This window comes from Neoarius graeffei, chromosome 20, assembly GCF_027579695.1.
Source record: "Neoarius graeffei isolate fNeoGra1 chromosome 20, fNeoGra1.pri, whole genome shotgun sequence".
Lineage (NCBI taxonomy): Eukaryota > Metazoa > Chordata > Actinopteri > Siluriformes > Ariidae > Neoarius > Neoarius graeffei.
The window spans coordinates 63,885,575-63,903,983 of record NC_083588.1 but is presented as its reverse complement, the minus strand read 5'-3'; the positions used below and the strand labels follow the sequence as shown (position 1 = coordinate 63,903,983).

The following is an 18,409-nucleotide window of genomic DNA, read 5'->3' as shown; positions in this document are numbered from 1 at the left end:
ACTGTTGAATTTCCATTTGGTAGCTGTTCATGGAAACTCTTGATATGCAGTCCAAAGAGGTGCGGATGTAAGTGAAGGTCATCACTGGCTGAAAAAAACAAAACAACCTTGGCAGAGATATAGCAGAAACATTAGGAGTGGACAAATCAAGAATTTGATACATTCCTAAAAAGAAGAAATACACTGATGAGCTCAGCAACACCAAAATGCCTGGAAGACCATGGAAGAAAACTGACGTGGAAATGTGGATGATTAGTTTTAGAATTCTTTCCTTGGCGAAGCCATGGTCTAACGGTTAGAGAAACAGGTTTGGGACCAAAAGGTTGCCAGTTCGTTTCCAGGACCACCAGGAATAGCTGAAGTGCCCTTGAGCAAGGCACTAACCCCCAAATGCTCCTCTGGCTGCTCTGGGTATGTTGTACTAAACGCTAGTAATGTAATGAAGAAAAAACCCTTCACAACATCTAGCCAAATCAAGAACATTCTCAAGGAGGTCAGCCCATAACTGTCAAAGGTTCAAATCTAGAGTCGCCTTCATGATTCAAATAAATAGGATTGTGCTTCACAGTACAGACAGACAGTGACCCAAAACATAGCATGAAAGCAACCCAAAAGTTTAAGGCAAAAACAAAGTTTCAAAACTACAGCAATTGGTCTCAAATGTTTAGAGTGTTGTTAAAAGTAGAGGTAATGCAGTACACTGGTAAACATGCCCCTGTCCCAACTTTTCTGAAACATGTTGCTGACATTTAAAAAAATAAACAAAAAAAGCAGCATATATTTTCCAAAAAACAACAGAATTTCAGTTTCAACATTTGATATGTTGTCTTTGTACTATTTTCAATGAAATAGGTTTTCCATGATTTGCAAAAATTCTGTTTTTATTTATGCTTTACACAGTGTTCCAACTTTTTTGGAATTAGAGTTGTACATCGAAAAATTGATAATCACTTAAATAAGACCTGAGCCAGGAGAGGGCCATTCCCTTAACTCCAGTGACATTTTCTAGTCTATCAAAAGAATCGTGTGATCAGTGGGGTCAAAGGCTGTATTAATATCAAGCAAAGAGACACAGCCCTGATAAAAGGCCAGTTGTAGGTCATTTACTACTTTATCCTGTGCTGCCTCTGTACTATGATGTCTACATCCTGACTGATAAATGGATGTTATTCCTATGTAGATATACATATAACTACTGTGCCACGACTTTTTCTAGGACATTGCCCAGTAGTTGGACAGTTGACTGGGGTCAAGGTCAGGGTTTTTTTAAATAGGGGTCTGATAACTGCTCATTTAAAGGGTAGCTTTACCCTTGACTGGTACATAGCCAGTGCTAAGGAAGGAATTGATTATTTTTAAGATGATGTTCCATTGCTTCTGATATTTTCTGTTTGAAAAAGTTGTGTAGATATGGGATCTAGTACACAAGAAGATTTTGACGTGGACATTTTTGAAGTTTGATTTCTCTAATGAGAATAAAACATTCTAACCACTGATCTCATACAGTGATTAAAGGTTTACTTATCAAATTGTCTGGCTTTAAATTAATAGTTTGAATTTTTTTCGTCTGATATTTTCAACTTTGCCTTTGAAAATAATTCATGTTGTTGCTATTACATATTGAAGGTGTGCATGTTTCTGTGGTGGTCTTATTCCTAGTTAATTTAACAACAGTATTCAGTTAGAATCTAGGATTATTTTTTGTTATCTTCTGTTAGGGTGGAAAACTACGTTGTTCTATCAGCACTCAAAGCTTTTCTAAACTTTAAAGTCCTCTCCTTCCATATTAATTGGAATCTTACCAATTTTTTTTAATGACATTTTCATTCTAAATTTTCAAGTGGTCTGTTTTAGGGTGCATATGTAATCATTACTGCTAATAAACTCAAGATGGCGGAATTGAATCTCGCTCTGCACTTTGTTTTGCTGCCTTCTGTTTTTATTTAACTCTTCCAAATGACACTTCCTGGTTAATGATCCCTTCTATAATTATATGGCTCCTGTTTGTTTTTATATTGGGATAAAACAGTAACAATCAGATCTGCAGACATGTTTTCTTCAAACTGCAAATTCAACTTTACAAAAATCATTCAGTAAGTTTCTCCTTGAAGAAAATGTATTTAGTAGGTATTCATCCTAATCAGACCCTTTTTAAATCCTGGGAGGAGTTATTCAATGTGATGTTTGTATCTCAACAGCAGATTAATTGGTAAGATGAAGGAATTTCAAAAACACTTGTTACTGAAGCTGATTTAATAAGTGTAACTGAGAAATCAGAAATATCTGATTTATTACTTTAAGTCCAGAAAGGGCCTTATTTCTACTGACATGAAGAATGAGATGTTTGAGCCATGATATAGAACACGCAACCATGATCCCAACAACTATACCTTTATATATCTATAAACAAGACTATTGGAATTTGTATTTTATCAGAACTGCTGAATTATGGAACTTGTTACCATCTAATATTAAAGCAATTAGTTCATGTAGTTTAAGAGTACTTTAATACTTATGTATCAACACAAGAAACCTATAGTCCTCCATGTTATTTTTGTTAGATATACATATAATCCTTTCAGCAAAATTCTGAGAAAGTGTAACCCATGACATGTCAGTGCCTGCTTACATTTTTTGGGTGTAATAATTTGTCTCCCTAAATGACTTTCCTACATTCATGATTATTGCCATGTATTTAAATTATTTTTTTGTAGTTTTTGATTGACTTAAGTAGGGGTCAGGTCACAATTGGGACAAGAGTTCTGTTCCTTTCCCCTATCACAAGTGTTAAATTGTTACTGCAGATTATTAGTATTGTATGATTTTGTAACAAATTTATTAAACTAAGTTATACCAGGGTGCTAGTTGTTTTTCACTAGAACTACATTAAAAGTATAGCAGAACATTAAGCATTCAGTTGCCTGATCAAGTTCTGTGAGGTCTGCCAGTGAACCAATCAATCAAAGCTGATAACTCCAGGAGACTTAAACTTCATGCAGTAGATTACATGAATATTCATTTAAAACGCAATAGCATGGCAAATGCACAACATAAACACTTCAGATGAGAGGGGATAAGGATCTAAGGTAGCTTCAGACTGGAATTGTGAATATTTTCTATATTTATTCTGAATGTTGGTATTAGTGCGTGTGACCATCCTGAGTAGATTAGATCCTATGATGTTTTAATCAGCCCCTACTGAATCTAGAATTGACAGCAAATCTGTTTAAGAGGGCCTTCTGGGTTACCAAAGTGAATAAAGTCTCGAGCAATGAAGGCTTTAAGGAAATAAAAACTTGATTAAATCTGCAAATTCAGAAAGAATCTCTGAATGTCCATGGGGTCTGCAGATAAGAAAAAAAAAAAGTCAACTGGGAAGACTTAATTTCTGTGGCTACATATTTAGTATAAAATCTTCAAATGCATTGAAGCTATAACCAGGTTTGGGTGACATCTAGTTTATCAGAAACACCTGTGATGCCTCCTCCTGTGGCAGTTAGACAAAGAGGGTGGATATAACCCTCTAGGAGGATTAGGTTTATTGAATGCTACATAGTCATTTAGTTTAATCCAGGATCCTGTGGAACATGGTATGTTCAGCTCATCATCGCCAACACAAGTTCATTAACAATTAGCACTTTAGGTACAAAAAGAACTAAATACAACCTTTAAAACAATAGGTGCCAACAGTGGCTGTGCATCCAATATGATCCAGTTGTGTTCACTCCCTTACTAGAGCAAACAGCACTTTAATAGATCTCTGGGAACACAAACTGGAGCACACCAACTGTGCAGCTAGAAGTCAGTTAAGCTGGTTTGTCTGCACCCTTGACTTGGCTCTGGATTGTCTAGGCCTATTCTGAGACAGGGAGCCACACTGCAAGAAATGGGAACACCTTCTGCATAGGATGAACACTGCCCTACCTCAGCAGGCCTGCCTTACCCTGTAAACTACTCCAATTAACTCCAAGAACACCACAAATTGCAGAATAATGACCACAAAGATGTAAGAACCATTTGAAAAAGTTAGATCTCGGCAGAATAGCCAACATGATCAGGCCTCACTTCCCTTTGAAGTCACCACCACCTGCACAAAATACTGCACCCCAAATACAAACCCACAAAGCACAGGTATGGTTAATAGGGTCATTACATCCCATTCTCAACCTACACTGCCCTGCCACATGCTCACAGCACCTACACCATGGTGATGTAGGCCAGTAAAACCCCTTTGAAAATCATGATTGTCTCAGCATTGCTGTTACAATCACAGAATGTAAGCCTCAGTAAGGGCATAAACTCCCATCCCACTGTTCAAGGGAAAGTAAAGCATGTCACAGGAAGAAATCTCAGGCAGTTCACTGCAAGTTAATTTTTTGGAACACTACACATTAACTCCATTTTGACAACTATTGTAATTCAGAGGCAGGATAACCGGGTCCCTACAGCAGATGTCTACAATTACAGCCATAAACATTTATAAGCCTGCACTGAAAGTAATGCTTTCCTTTAAGGCTTGACAGGTACTGCCAGCATTAAAAGCACATTGGGATTTAATAAAAAGGGAAGGGGCTTGATTTAGTCTTGTATGCAAGCTTCCTTCAAGCCTGCTCACCTGGGGAGACCTGCCTTAAAGCAGAGGCTATGCCTAGCTTGGAACACTCCAGAGAGCCACACATTAATGTAACAGCCTTCCAATCAGTGTTGGGACTGCCACCCAGTCTAGGCTGATAACAAGGGCCCATTTTAGCCTGTCTGCAAGGGCACAGAGCTGGAAAAGTAATATTCTGCACCCACAGGTTTAGGTACCAGTGTTCCTTAGGGAGCCCCAGCCCCATTAGTTATACCATCACAGCCACAGAGATGGCTTGCACTCTGCCCACAAAAGAGATTGTACCCAGTCAACTGGGAGTAGGGGGAAGCCCCCAGATTTGTGGCACTAGAAACCCACCCATGTTCAGGCAAAAAGGATGCTAAAAGGTAATAAGGCAGCACAAGTCAAGTTGCAAGTTTTGCTTTTTATTTAACCAATCATTGGACTACAAATCCCTTTCCAGCACCACAATTGGGCCAAGGTTAACTTCTTTCTCCAGCTGCAAACCTGCAGACAGACAAGATGCAAGGTCCAAAAGTCAAAAAGCCACACAGTCCCAATTCAAGTCTGAAGAGTACCAAAAGTTACATGAAGGCCAACATGGTCCTCCCACATACCTTGTTCTAGGGACAGATCACGGCCCTTCCTCATGCTTCCACACCTACTGCTGCAACAACTGCACACCTGGTCAGCACCATATGCAGCAGTCCACCTAGGACAACACAGTAATGCTTTAGTGGTCACAGTTCTGTAGCACAAGCAAATCATGGTCACAGCAACATACCTATTCTCAGAGAACGAACAAGCCTTGTGCTCAGTATCAGCAGGAGCAGAGGCTGCTGTTGCCTTCAACTTGCAGGCAATGTAGACCTGGCAAAACAGTAGACATCAACATCTGACCACTGAACAGGCCAGTCAACCCTAGTACACCACACATTACCTACCAAGCTACTGTTCCCTTGTTGAAACCTGAAAGCTTCCAGCTTAAACCTCAGCTTAGCTGCTTGAGTGTAAGGCATGAAGTGGGAACTGGACTGGGTAAGCTTGGCATCAATCAGGCACCTGGAAGGAGTCACAGTTAGGACAGTTCAGGTCAGCTTACAGAGGCTCCAAAGAAGCTCACTCACCCATGGTTATCAATGAAGTAATATCTTGGGACAGCATTCATGTCAGGGACAGGAGTGGCCACACAGCTGTCTACAAGGACACGCAGGGGCACATGGTGGAACTGCAGTACTGAAGCCTCAATATTTATAAGCTCACCCAGATAATACTGGTTGGAGGGCCTTTGGAATAGCCAGTCCTCTACAACAAGAGAGATCTCATTAGTAGATTATTCTTCACCCAAACAAGCTACAGCCCAACCATAATACAAACCCATCATGATCCTCAAGGAGAAAACAAGAAGCTCCTCAGCAGTTTGGGATGAAGCATGTGGGATCCAAGCAGGCATGAGACCACTGCTACTCACATTGTGGAATCTGGAAGACATTAGAACAAAGCAATCACAAAGGAGTACAACCTCCCAGTCAGTCCAAACAGATCATATGGAGCAACACCTACCTTGGATAGTGACACTCAATGAGAACCTGAGTACCAGCACTTCTCAAAAGTGAAGAGCCACCTAGAGGCACTGGAGCCATACCAAGGGTGAAGATATAGACCAGCTCATTTGCAGTTACCTGATAATAAGGCAAGATATAAAGCCAGCCACAACAAAGCTAACCAAGACTAAGGTAATAGAAGGCTTACAATCAGCTTGCTGTTGCAGTCATGCAGTGCTGATTCATAGATAAGGAATCGAGACGAGGCATCTACCCCTTTGGCAGCACAGCCTCCCAGCGTGAGAATAGCCACATCAAAGTTTGCATCAATTCCAAGCAAGTCTTTCCTCACCTCTACATGTACTGTGTTTTCACTGCACCTTGTTGTTACCCCCTCAGAGAGAACAGGACGAGGCTGTCTTACAAAGTGCACCGGGGTTGGTGGTGTTGGGATTTGTGGTGCTGCTGGAAAATGCCAAGTCAGTGGCTTCGCTGGTTGCTGAATTACTTGCTGGACTGCAGCACCTGAAGGATTTTGAAGTTGTGGTCCAAGTGGGGCTACTGCAGGGCTTCCACCTTGAGAGCCACTTTGAATCCATTGAGAAGGCAACCCAGTACTTCCTTGCACTGAAGACTGCCCTAGAATGCTAGTGTAAAGTCCAGCAGAAGCTTGACTATTCCCTAGACTTTGCCATTGTGCTGTTACTAAACCAACTGCAAAGAATAGCAGTACACTAACTTTTACTTGGCTCAAACCCATTACTATTAACAAATAACTACAAGTACACCCCTACCAGCAGAGCAGTTCTTATTTATACAGTGATTCAGGCTTCTAGGCCTGTTGAGTTACTAATTAGACTACTGAGCAATTGACAGCAGTTAGAAGTTTACTGCCCCTTGCATATGATTGGACCAAGAGCTTAATTTTCTTAATTGTCTCGGACACATGACCTCGCAAGTGTCCGAGAGCAATTAAGAAAATTAAGCTCTTGGTCCAATCAAATGCAAGGGGCAGTAAACTTCTAATTGCTGTCATCTGAGTGACCACAGAGACGCAAGAAGCATTTGTAAAAATTAGACTTTGCAGAATAGCTGACATGTTAATGATCAGTCCCTAATTACCTTTGACGTTTAATATCACCAGTACAACATTTACTCATCCCAAATCCACACAAAGCTCAGGTATGGCTAACATGATTCTTTTAATAGGGTTGAGTTTGTTACATCCTGTTATCAACCCTAGCACCTGCTCACAGCACCCACACCATGATGGTGTAGTCTAATAAAACTCCTTTGAAATCATGAGACTGATGTCTCAACATTGCTGTTACAATCCCGAGTGTAACGATCAGGGGTGGGTTTCCCAAAAGCCTCTTAATACTAAGAGTATCTTAACTTGGAGAGTGCGTGTTCATTGTGATGCTCACTCTACCATTTAATGATGCTCTTTGTGCTACGATGCTTTTAGGAATCCCACCCCCACATGGGCGGATCTGGGTGTTTTCCACATGGGTGGCATAGGGTGGCAAATGCCACCCTAAAAGAAAGCCTTGCCACCCCTGCTGCCACCCCAGTTGGCAGCGACGAATTCAAAGAAAAATTACGGCCAATTTGACATTTACGTGCGCGAATTTCCAATGTCCGACTGCGGCGAACGCAGCACGAGATGACGCCAGAGATTGGTTGTTTTGGAAAATTGAGAGGCGCGAAGCGAGGGAGCCAGGAGTCGCGAGGAAAGGAGACACGGGAGGAAAGAGGTAAAAGCTGATTAACCATCTATCAAGAAATGAAATTATAATGAATGAACAGTGCTAGCATAGTTGTGATGCTGATTTTGAGAGGATAAAAATCAGGTTGGAGAACGTTATTTAGCTAACTATACATGTAATGTTAGCTAGGTCTGACATTAGTTTTGTGTAAAGTCGGCCACAAAAGTTAATATTGATTCAACGTCTGTCAAGGAAAACATTGTAAAGTTACTCTGAATCCTACATAAAGTCATAAAGACTTATTTGCGGTCGACTATGACAGAAAAGAGACTATCAAGTTTGGCTGTACTCAGCATTGAATCAAAGCACACAAAAGCATTAGATCTTGATAAATTTGTGAAGCGTTTTGCTGAGCAACATGGAAATCGCCGCATTCAGCTGTTGTAGGCATGACAAGTTCATGTTATGCTCACTGGTGAGCCTTTACAAAGTGTGAGAAAAAAAAAACTAGAAAATGTGACACTGGTGTAAATGGTTTAAATCATGCTGAACTTGAAGCAGTGTTGTTATTGTTTTTTAGTGTCTGTTCTTTTGCATATACAGTATAAAACTGTCCAGAAACGGTATAGACCTCATCTGAGAATGTGTGTTCTTCGTGAACAATAAAAGCATGAGATTAAGTTTGTCTGTATGAGTTTGTAAATGGCAGCCCGTGCCCTTTTGTAGTGTGTACATACTATTTGTCATCAAACTGTGATAACTGTGATTAAATTCAGTATATATACACATCTGTAATACGTTGCCACCCCTCAAAAACTCCTGCCCCCCTCTTGCCACCCCATAAATATTTTTCTAGATCCGCCCCTGCACCCCCGGTATGGGACAGGAATTTATGCTCTCTGTTCAAGGTTGAATAAAGTATTTCAGAGGAAGAAATAATTCATAGGCAGTTCACCATGAATGAGTGAGAGTTTCAAAGTGTGGTGTTTCAGAATTCTACACGTCTTAACTCCATTTCAATGTCTGCCATTGCAATCCTTGGTAGGATCATTAGATCACTAAAGCAGATGCTTACAATTGCAGCCATATGAACATCATTTAGAAGCCTGCAATGAAAGGAATTCCTCCCTTTACACCTTTGACAAGTACTGCCAGCATTAAATCACAAAGGAATTTAATAAAAAAGGGAAGGGGATTGGTCTTGTATTGTAGATAATCTTCCTTCAAGCCAGTTCAGCTGGGGAGAGCTACCTTAAAATAGAGTCCATGTCTAGCTCGGAACGCTTCATAGAGACAAACGCTGTTATGCAATAGCCTTCCAATTAACGCTGGGACTGCCACACAATCTAGACTGAAAACAAGGGTCTGGTTTAACTTCTGTCTGCAACAGCACATAGCTTGAAAAGTAAGAGATTGCACCCACACAGGTTTTTCGAGCTTAATTTTCTTAACTGTCTAGCACACTTGCGTGGTTGTATGTCTTAAACAATTAAGAAAATTAAGCTCTTGGTCCAATCAAATGCAAGGGGCAGTAAACTTCTAATTGCTGTCATCTGTTAGGTAGTCTAATTAGGAACTCAACAGGCCTAGGAGCCTAAATCACTGCATAAATAGGAACTGCTCTGGCAGTAGTGGTATCCTTACAGTCATTTGGTAACAGCAATGGGTTTGAGGCAAGTAAGAGTAGGTGAGCTGCTGTTACTCTTTGTAGCTAATTTAGTAACAGCGCAGTGGCAAAGTCTAGGGAATAGTCAAACTTCTGCTGGGCTTTACACTAACATTTTAGGACATTCTTCAGTGCAAGGAAGTGCTGGGTTACCTTCTCAATGGATTCAAGGTGGCTCTCAAGCTGGAAACCCTGCAGTAGCCCCGCTTGGACTACAACTTCAAAATCCTTCAGCTGCTGAAACCCAGCAAGTAATTCAGCAACCAACAAAGCAACTAACTTGGCGTTTTCCAGCAACACCACAAATCCCAACACCACCAACCCCGGTGCACTTTGTAAGACCACCTCGTCCTGTTCTCTCTGAGGGGATAACAACAAAGTGTAGTGAGAATACAGTGCATGTAGAGGTGAGGAAAGACTTGCTTGGAACTGATACAACGGCCAATGTGGCTAGCTTCACACTGGGAGGCTGTGCTGCCAAAGGGGTGGATGCTTCTTCCCGATTCCTTATCTATGAATCAGCACTGCATGACTGCAACAGCAAGCTGATTGTAAGCCTTTTATTGTCAAGTACATTAGTCTTGTTTTAGCCTTGTCTTGGATGGCTTTATACCTTACCTTTTTTCTTTCAGGTGACTGCAAATGAGCTGGTCTACATCTTCATCCTTGGTATGGCTCCAGTGCCTCTAAGTAGCTCTTCACTTCTCAGAAGTGCTGGTGCTCAGGTTCTCATTGAGTGTCATTATCCAAGGTAGGTATTGCTGTGTACAAAAGTCTACTTGGATTTGTTTGGGAGGCTGTACACTCATTGCCTTGTTCTAACATCTTCCAGATTCCACAATGTGAGTAGCAGTGGTCTCATGCCTGCTTGGATCCCATATGCTTCAGCCCAAGCTGCTGAGGAGCTCCTTGTTTTCTCCTTGAGGATCATGATGGGTTTGTATTATGGTTGGGCTGTAGCTTGTTTGGGTGAAGAATAATCTACTAATGAGATCTCTCTTGTTATAGAGGACTGGCTATTCCAAAGGCCTTCCAACCAGTATTATCTGGGTGAGCTTATAAATATTGAGGCTTCGGTACTGCAGTTCCACCATGTGCCCCTGCGTGTCCTTGTAGACAGCTGTGTGGCCACTCCTGTCCCTGACATGAATGCTGTCCCAAGATATTACTTCATTGATAACCATGGGTGAGTGAGCTTCTTTGGAGCCTCTGTAAGCTGAGCTGTCCTAACTGTGACTCCTTCCAGGTGCCTGATTGATGCTAAGCTTACCCAGTCCAGTTCCCACTTCATGCCTTACACTCAAGCAACTAAGCTGAGGTTTCAGCTGGAAGCTTTCAGATTTCAACAAGGGAACAGTAGCTTGGTAGGTAATGCCTGGTGTACCAGGGTTGACTGGCCTGTTCAGTAGTCAGATATTTTGATGTGTACTGCTTTGCCAGGTCTACATTGCCTGCAAGTTGAAGGCAACAGCAGCCTCTGCCCCTGCTGATGCTGAGCACAAGGCTTGTTCGTTCTCTGAGAATAGGTATGTTGCTGTGACCATGATTTGCTTGGTGCTACAGAACTGTGACCACTAAAGCATTACTGTGTTGTCCTAGGTGGACTGCTGCATATGGTGCTGACCAGGTGTGCAGTTGTTGCAGCAGTAGGTGTGGAAGCATGAGGAAGGGCCGTGATCTGTCCCTAGAACAAGGTATGTGGAAGAACCATGTTGGCCTTCATGTAACTTGGATCTCTGTACTCTTCAGACCTGAATAGGTACCATATACACAACTTGTGGTGTGGCCTTTGACTTTGGACCCTGCTCATGCATTTTGTCTCTATTTGCAGGCTTGCAGCTGGAGAAAGAAGTTAGCCTTGGCCCAATTGTGGTTCTGGACAAGGCTTTGTAGTCTAATGACTTGGTTAAATAAAAAGCAAAACTGGCAACTTGTCTTGTGATTCCTTTTTGCCTGAACATGGGTGGGTTTCTAGTGCTACAAATCTGGGGGCTTCCCAGTTGACTGGGTACAATCTCTTGTTTTGTGGGCAGAGTGCAAGCCAGCCCTCTGGCTGTGATGGTGTAACTAACAGGTACAATGCTCTGAGAAATCCTGGTACCTAAAGACCTTTATGGATGTAACATCTTGCTCTTCCAGCTATGTGCCCTTGCAGGCAAAGGCTAAAACAGACCCTCTGCTCCTGCCTAGACTGGAAAGATGCACTCATTCAATAACTTTATTGATCCCTTTGGGAGGGTTCACTCAGGGGAAATTAAGATTCCAGCAGCATCATTACAAACAGAAGTACTGGTAGAGAATGTTGAGACAAACTACTTGCATATACAAATGTAAAAAGATATGAGGAAGGGGGGGTGGCAGGTGAGATATTGCTTATTGTTAGGCTAGGCTACTGTTCTGTCCTGTTACACCCCCCCCCCCCCAGAGAAGAGTTCTACAGTCTAATGGCATGAGGGACAAAGTTTGTCTATTCATCCTGCACTTGGGAAGGACCATTCTGTTGCTGATGGTATGCAAAGGGTGACTAGCATTGTCCATGATGATCAATAGTTTGTCCATAGACCTCTTCTCTGCCACAATCACCAGATGGTCTAGCTTCACACTGACCACAGAGCTGGCCTGCCTGATCAGTTTGTCCAGTTTGGATGTGCTGCTGCCCACCCACCCCAGCACACCATAGTGTAAAACAGGACACTGGCAACCACAGACTGATAGAACATCCACAGGAGTTTCTTGCAGATGTTAAAGGACTGTAGCCTCCTCAGGAAGTATAGCCTGCTCTGTCCCTTCCTTTACAAGTGATTGGTGTTGCAAGTCCTGTCCAGCCACAGCCTGAGGTACTTGTAGGAATCCACAGCCTCCACCTCGACTCCCTCAATCAGAACTAGTCTGGACCTCCCAAAGTCAATGACTAGCTCCTTGGTCTTTGAGGTGTTTGAGCTGCAGATGGTTCCTGTTGCACCACACAGCAGTGTCCCTCACCAGGCTCCTATACTCCTCCTCTCCAGGTGACCAGGCAGGGGTCCACTTGTATCTTGTTCAGTTTGTCCTGAAGCAATAGGGGCTAGATGGTGTTGAAGGCACTCAGTCTAAGAGGATCCTCACTGTGCCATTTTCCCTTATCCAGATGCGAGTGGACTCGGTGTAGCAGGTAGAGGATGGTGTCTTCCACACCAACACCTGCCCGGTACGCAAACTGCAGACAGTCCTGGGCATGTTGTACCTGCGGTCTGAGGAGGCTGAGGAAGAGCTGCTCCAACATCTTCAGATGTGAAGTGAGTGCTACCGGGCAGAAGTTGTTCAGCTCGCTGGGCTGATTCTTTTTGGGAACTGGAACGATACATGATGTCTTCCAGAGAGTGGGCACTCTCCCCAGCTGCAGGCTGAGGTTGAAGATGTGCTGGAGTGGTTCACCCAGTTTAGCAACGCAGGTCTTCAGTAGTTGGGGACACATCTTGTCCAGGCCTGCTGCTTTCCTAGGGTGAAGCTTCCTTAGTTGACCTCTGACCTGGTCTGCAGTAATGCATGGAGGAGTCTGTGTTGAGGTAGGGGATGAGGGGGAGGATGGGGCTGCTGTGATGACTGCAGGGAGGTGTGTTGAGGGAAGGAGGAGAGATGGCTGCAGTGGGGGGATGTGGGCTGGTTGAACCGCTTGGTCATTCAACTCTTGCCCTCTCCACTGTCCCCTCAACGACACTGGTCTTCATATTGTGGCCTGTGATGGTCTTCACACTTTTCCAGACCTCCCTCTTGCTGTTCTTCAGCTTCTGCTCCACCTTTCTCCTGTAGTTGTCCTTAGCTTCCCTCATGCAGTGTTTTACCTCCTGCTGTGCTGCTTTCATTGCCTCCCTGCTCCTGAAGGTAGTCTTCCTCTTGAGGACAGCTTTGACTTTGTGTTACCCATGGCTTATTAGGGTAACACCGTATAGTCTTAGCGGGGGAGACCATGTCTGCGCAGAAGTTGAGGTAATCAGTCAGTGTCAGCCTCTCTATGTCCTCACAGTGTGGGCTAAGCAGCACATCCCAGTCTGTGATGTCGTAGTAGTCCCTGAGGGCATCTTCCATTGCAGGGGACCACCTCCTGATGGAGCTAGTTGTTGCAGGCTGCCTTTGAACTGGGGGGGGGTGTACTTTGGCTGTAGAAGAACCAGGTGGTGGTCAGACTTCCCTAGTGGGGGGGAGGGGTGTGGCTCTGTATGCATCCCTCACATTAGCATACAGCAAGTCAATTGTCCTGTTCCTTGGACAAGCCACAGCCTGATAAAAAGCAGCCAAAGTAGAATCCAAAGTCGCATGATTAAGGTCCCCAGAAATTATGATAAATGCCTCAGGGTGCTGTGTCTGCAGCCTTGCTGTGACAGAGTGAATCCTCTCACAGGCAGCGGCTGCCCTCAGAGGGATGTAAACACAGATGTGACTGAACTCCCTCAGCAGATAATATGGCCGCAGGCTAACTGCTAGCAGCTCCAAGTCCGGGTGACATAAGACTGTCTTTATGGACACTTTGTCCTGGGGTACACCGGTGGTTAACATAAATGAGGAGTCCCCCACCTTTGCTTGCTTTTCCTGCATGTTAGTGTCTGTCGGCTCTCACAGCAATGAATCCCCGCAGGCCCATGTTAGCATCCAGTACGAGATGTGTTACCCATGTCACTGTAAAGATAAATAAGCTGCTCTCCCAGTAAAGCCACTGGTTGTTCAGAGCTGAAAGCTTGTCGACTTTATGCGGCAGTGAGTTCACATTCCCCATGATAGCGGAGGGCTTGGATGGTTTGCAGCACCGCCGGTTGTCTACTAGCCTAGCCTTTAGCTTAGCTCTGGCTTTGCAGCCCCTGGGTCTCCTCCTCAGCTCCGCTGGGATGGGGTGTCATATCCCGGCTCGTCCCATTGTTCTCAGGGCCAGCAGCTCTTCTCTCGAATAAGTGAGAGAACTGGCTCCTGGTTGTGTGTTAAAGTTAAAAATATCCGTTATATAAGTAAAACACACTGTCTTTGTAAGAAGAGCAGAAAAGTAAAAAAAAAAAAAAAAGGGGGGGGGGGGAGGTTTAAAGAGCTAAAAACTGCAGAGCTACTGGAGAGGCAGCCATCTCATACAGTGCCCATACTCAATGTATGGCTCTCTGGAGTGTTTCAAGCTAGACTTCACTTCTGCTTTAAGGGAGGTCTCCCTAGGTGAGCAGGCTTGAAGGAAGACTTTTAGTATTTGTAGATAATCAAGTTCCCTTTTTATTAAACCCGACGTGTTTTAATAGTGGCAGTACCTGCCAAAGGTTTAAAGGGAGGAATTGTATTCATTGCAGGCTTATAAATGTTTATGGCTAGAATTGTAAGCTTATGCTTGAGTGACCTGATTATCCTACCTCAGATTGATGGTGGATGTTGAAACTGAATTAAGATGGGATTTTTCAGAATCCTACACACTTGACACTAACTCCTTTGTAGTGAAGTGCCTATGAATTTTCTTCCTGTGAAATGCTTTACTCAACCTTGAATAAGGGAACAGGGGCCATAAATGCCACCCTGGAGATTCTCAATATTTGAAATCACAGGACTGATTTCAAGGGGTTTTAAGAAACTTGTCACATGCATGGTGACATTCTTTCTCTACATTTAACCTGGGTGTGGGCAGCCATACTACAGTGCCCAGGGAGCAGTCAGGGGTTGGGTACCTTGCTCAAGTGCACTTCAGTCCAAGGCTGCCCCATGTCAACTTAAATGCATGTGTCTAGGCTGTGGGGGAACTGGAGCACCCAGAGGAAACCCACACTGACAGGAAGAATATGCAAACTCCACACAGAGGCTGCTGCTGGGTTCAAACCAAACCACCTTGCTGTGAGGTGACAGTGTTAACCACTACTGTACTGCTTATATAATTTTTACACTAGTGCATCTCAAAAAATTAGAATATTGTGAAAAAGTTCAATATTTTCCATCAGTTATTTAAGAAAGTGAAAATGTTATATATTATAGACTCATTACACAAACTAAAATGTTTCATTTTTCTATTTTAATTTTAATCAGTATGGCATATGGTACAAAAACAAAAAAAAAAATCTCAAAATATTAGAATATTTCATTTCGAGTTTGAGTAAAACAGTATGAACACAGTGTATCTCTCGGTCTAGTTCAGTACATACAACCACAATCATGGGGAAGACTGCTGACTTGACTGTTGTCCAGAAGATGATCACTGATGCCCTCCACAAGGAGGGTAAGCCACAAAAGGTCATTGCTGAAAAGGGTGGCTGGAAAAGGTGCACAAGCAACAGGGATGGCCGCAGTCTTGAGAGGATTGTCAAGAAAAGTTGATTCAAGAACTTGGGAGAGCTTCACGAGGAGTGGACTGAGGCTGGTGTCAGTGTATCAAGACCCATCACGAACAGACATCTTCAAGAAAGGGGATACAACTTTCGCATTCCTAATGTCAAGCTACTCCTGAGCCAGAGACAATGTCAGAGGTGTCTTATCTGGGCTAAGGAGAGAAAGAAATGGACTGTTGCTCAGTGGTCCAAAGTCCTCTTTTCAGATGAAAGTACATTTTGCATTTAATTTGGAAATCACAGTTCTAGAGTCTGGAGGAAGAGTGGAGAGGCACAGAATCCAAGGTGTTTGAAGCCCATTGTGAAGTTTCCACAGTCTGTGATTATTTGGGGTGCCATGTCATCTGCTGGTGTTGGTCCACTGTATTTTATCAAGTCCAAAGTCAACACAGCCATCTACCAGGAGATTTTAGAGCACTTCATGCTTCCATCTGCTGATGAGCTTTTTGGAGATGCTGATTTCCTTTTCGAGCAGGACTTAGCACCTACCCACAGTGCCAAAATTACTACCAAATGGTTTGCTGACCATGATATTACTGTGTTTGATTGGCCAGGCAACTTGCCTGACCTGAACCCCATAGAGAATCTATGGGGTATTGTCAAGAGGAAGATGAGAAACACCCGACCCAAAAATACAGATACGCTGAAGGCTACTATCAAAGCAACCTGAGCTTCAATAACACCTCAGCAGTGCCACAGACTGATCACCTCCATGCCACACTGCATTGATACAGTAATTCATAGTAAAGGATCCCCAACCAAGTATTGAGTGTATAAATGAATATACTTTTCAGAAGTTGGACATTTCTGTATTGTAAATCCTTTTTTTGATTGATCTTAGGGAATATTCTAATAATTTGAAATACTGGATTTCTGATTTTCATGAGCTATAAGGCATCTCATCTCATCATCTCTAGCCGCTTTATCCTTCTACAGGGTCGCAGGCGAGCTGGAGCCTATCCCAGCTGACTATGGGCGAAAGGCGGGGTACACCCTGGACAAGTCGCCAGGTCATCACAGGGCTGACACATAGACACAGACAACCATTCACACCTATGGTCAATTTAGAGTCACCAGTTAACCTAACCTGCATGCCTTTGGACTGTGGGGGAAACCGGAGCACCCGGAGGAAACCCACGCGGACATGGGGAGAACATGCAAACTCCACACAGAAAGGCCCTCGCCGGCCCCGGGGCTCAAACCCAGGACCTTCTTGCTGTGAGGCGACAGCGCTAACCACTACACCACCGTGCTGCCGCTATAAGGCATAATCATCAAAATTAAAACAAAAAAGGCTTTAAATATTTCACTTTACATGTAATGAATATAGAATATATGAAAGTTTACCTTTTTGAATTAAATTATGAAAAAATAACTTTTTCATGGTATTCTAATTTTTTGAGGTGTGTGTGTATATATATATATATATATATATATATATATATATATATATATAAAATTAGAATGTTGTGCAAGTGGTAGTTAAAATTCAAAGGTAATTAGCAATTGATCATGTTGGCGATTCTGCAGAAATCCAACAATGCATGTGCATTCTGTGTGACGTACTTGGTTTGAGTTGTCTGTGACTTTTTTTTAAAACCCAGTGAGTGGCGTTAATCACTAATCTAATCTCTAAAAGTTTCAGTATCTCTTTATTGTACTTTTGCTCTCCTTTTTCCACTTTCCCCCCTTCGGAAGAATGCAAAGACTAGAAGCGGTTTTTTCCCCTCCCTTCTGCATAAAGACCACAAGCAGAGGCCATCCACATTGGAGCTGCTTTAATATCAACAGATCTTCGATTAAGGTATACCATACGAATATTATAGCTCAGCTTGTTCAGTGTGCTGAGTGCAGGATGTTTAGTCATTCTTTCTCTGTTACTAGTGACAGCTTTATTTGTGAAAAGTGTAGATTAGTTAGCTCTCTGATGGAGAAGATTGCAGCTTTAGAAGTGTGTATCCAGGCTTTAGAGAGGGTTAGTGAGAACAGTGTAGTTTCTAAAGGGGAAAATCTGGATGCCCTAGGTGGAGTTAGTAATCCCCCAACTCCAGCATTAGAGCCAAAGCTATCGCTGAGGATCACCCACAGGAGCGCCACTCTTCTCCACTTCACATGTCAAACAGGTTTGCTCTCCTGAGTGATGCACCTGCTGAGAAACCTGAAAGGGCTCTGGTTATAGGGGACTCTATCATATGGCATGTGAAGTTAGCTAGGTCTTTAGGGGCACCAGCAGCTTTAGTCAGGTGTATACTGGGAGCCAGGGTACCAGACATTTCAGGTTATCTTAGGGTCATAGGCGAGCACAGGTTCTTAAAGATAATAATCCATGTAGGAGCGAATGATATACGCCTTCATCAGTCTGGGGTTACTTAGAGTAACTTTGTAGAGGTGTTTTAAATTAGCAAAGGCGATGTCCAATGCTGTAGTATGCTCTGTCCCCATACCAATGTGGTGTGGCGATGTAGCTTACAGCAGGTTATGGTCACTGAACTGCTGGTTGTCCAGGTGGCACTCTGAACAGTGTGGGCTTTATAGATAATTGGGCTAATTTTGAGGGCACTGCTGGCCTGTTAGGG

At 43.1% G+C, this 18,409-nt stretch overlaps 2 protein-coding genes across 2 annotated transcripts; one reads left to right on the top strand and one right to left on the bottom strand.

The window, feature by feature from the left end:
* Nucleotides 1-5,039: 5,039 nt before the first annotated feature.
* LOC132869100 (zona pellucida sperm-binding protein 3-like) lies at nt 5,040-6,898 on the bottom strand. The gene is made up of 8 exons (XM_060902451.1): nt 6,347-6,898; nt 6,158-6,276; nt 5,972-6,075; nt 5,722-5,899; nt 5,539-5,656; nt 5,379-5,464; nt 5,212-5,306; nt 5,040-5,101 (listed from the first exon to the last, which is right to left on the bottom strand). Exons 1-8 carry the CDS (start codon nt 6,896-6,898, stop codon nt 5,040-5,042), a joined length of 1,314 nt encoding a protein of 437 aa, XP_060758434.1.
* A 2,611-nt stretch (nt 6,899-9,509) lies between these two features.
* Nucleotides 9,510-11,406, top strand: LOC132869099 (zona pellucida sperm-binding protein 3-like). Its single transcript, XM_060902449.1, has 8 exons — nt 9,510-10,064; nt 10,146-10,264; nt 10,346-10,449; nt 10,522-10,699; nt 10,760-10,877; nt 10,954-11,039; nt 11,113-11,207; nt 11,345-11,406. The coding sequence occupies exons 1-8, from the start codon at nt 9,510-9,512 to the stop codon at nt 11,404-11,406; spliced, it is 1,317 nt and encodes a 438-aa protein (XP_060758432.1).
* Nucleotides 11,407-18,409: the final 7,003 nt, after the last annotated feature.

What these genes read in the sequence shown, in the direction of transcription:
- LOC132869100 (XM_060902451.1), bottom strand. Translation starts at nt 6,898, where the DNA reads ATGGGTTTGAGCCAAGTAAAAGTTAGTGTACTGCTATTCTTTGCAGTT. An exon ending in CTCCTTGAGGATCATGATGG is followed by an intron (nt 5,900 to 5,971) that starts GTTTGTATTATG and finishes CTCTTGTTGTAG; the next exon opens with AGGACTGGCTATTCCAAAGG. An exon ending in TGTTCGTTCTCTGAGAATAG is followed by an intron (nt 5,307 to 5,378) that starts GTATGTTGCTGT and finishes GTGTTGTCCTAG; the next exon opens with GTGGACTGCTGCATATGGTG.
- LOC132869099 (XM_060902449.1), top strand. Translation starts at nt 9,510, where the DNA reads ATGGGTTTGAGGCAAGTAAGAGTAGGTGAGCTGCTGTTACTCTTTGTA. An exon ending in TACTTCATTGATAACCATGG is followed by an intron (nt 10,700 to 10,759) that starts GTGAGTGAGCTT and finishes GACTCCTTCCAG; the next exon opens with GTGCCTGATTGATGCTAAGC. An exon ending in TGTTCGTTCTCTGAGAATAG is followed by an intron (nt 11,040 to 11,112) that starts GTATGTTGCTGT and finishes GTGTTGTCCTAG; the next exon opens with GTGGACTGCTGCATATGGTG.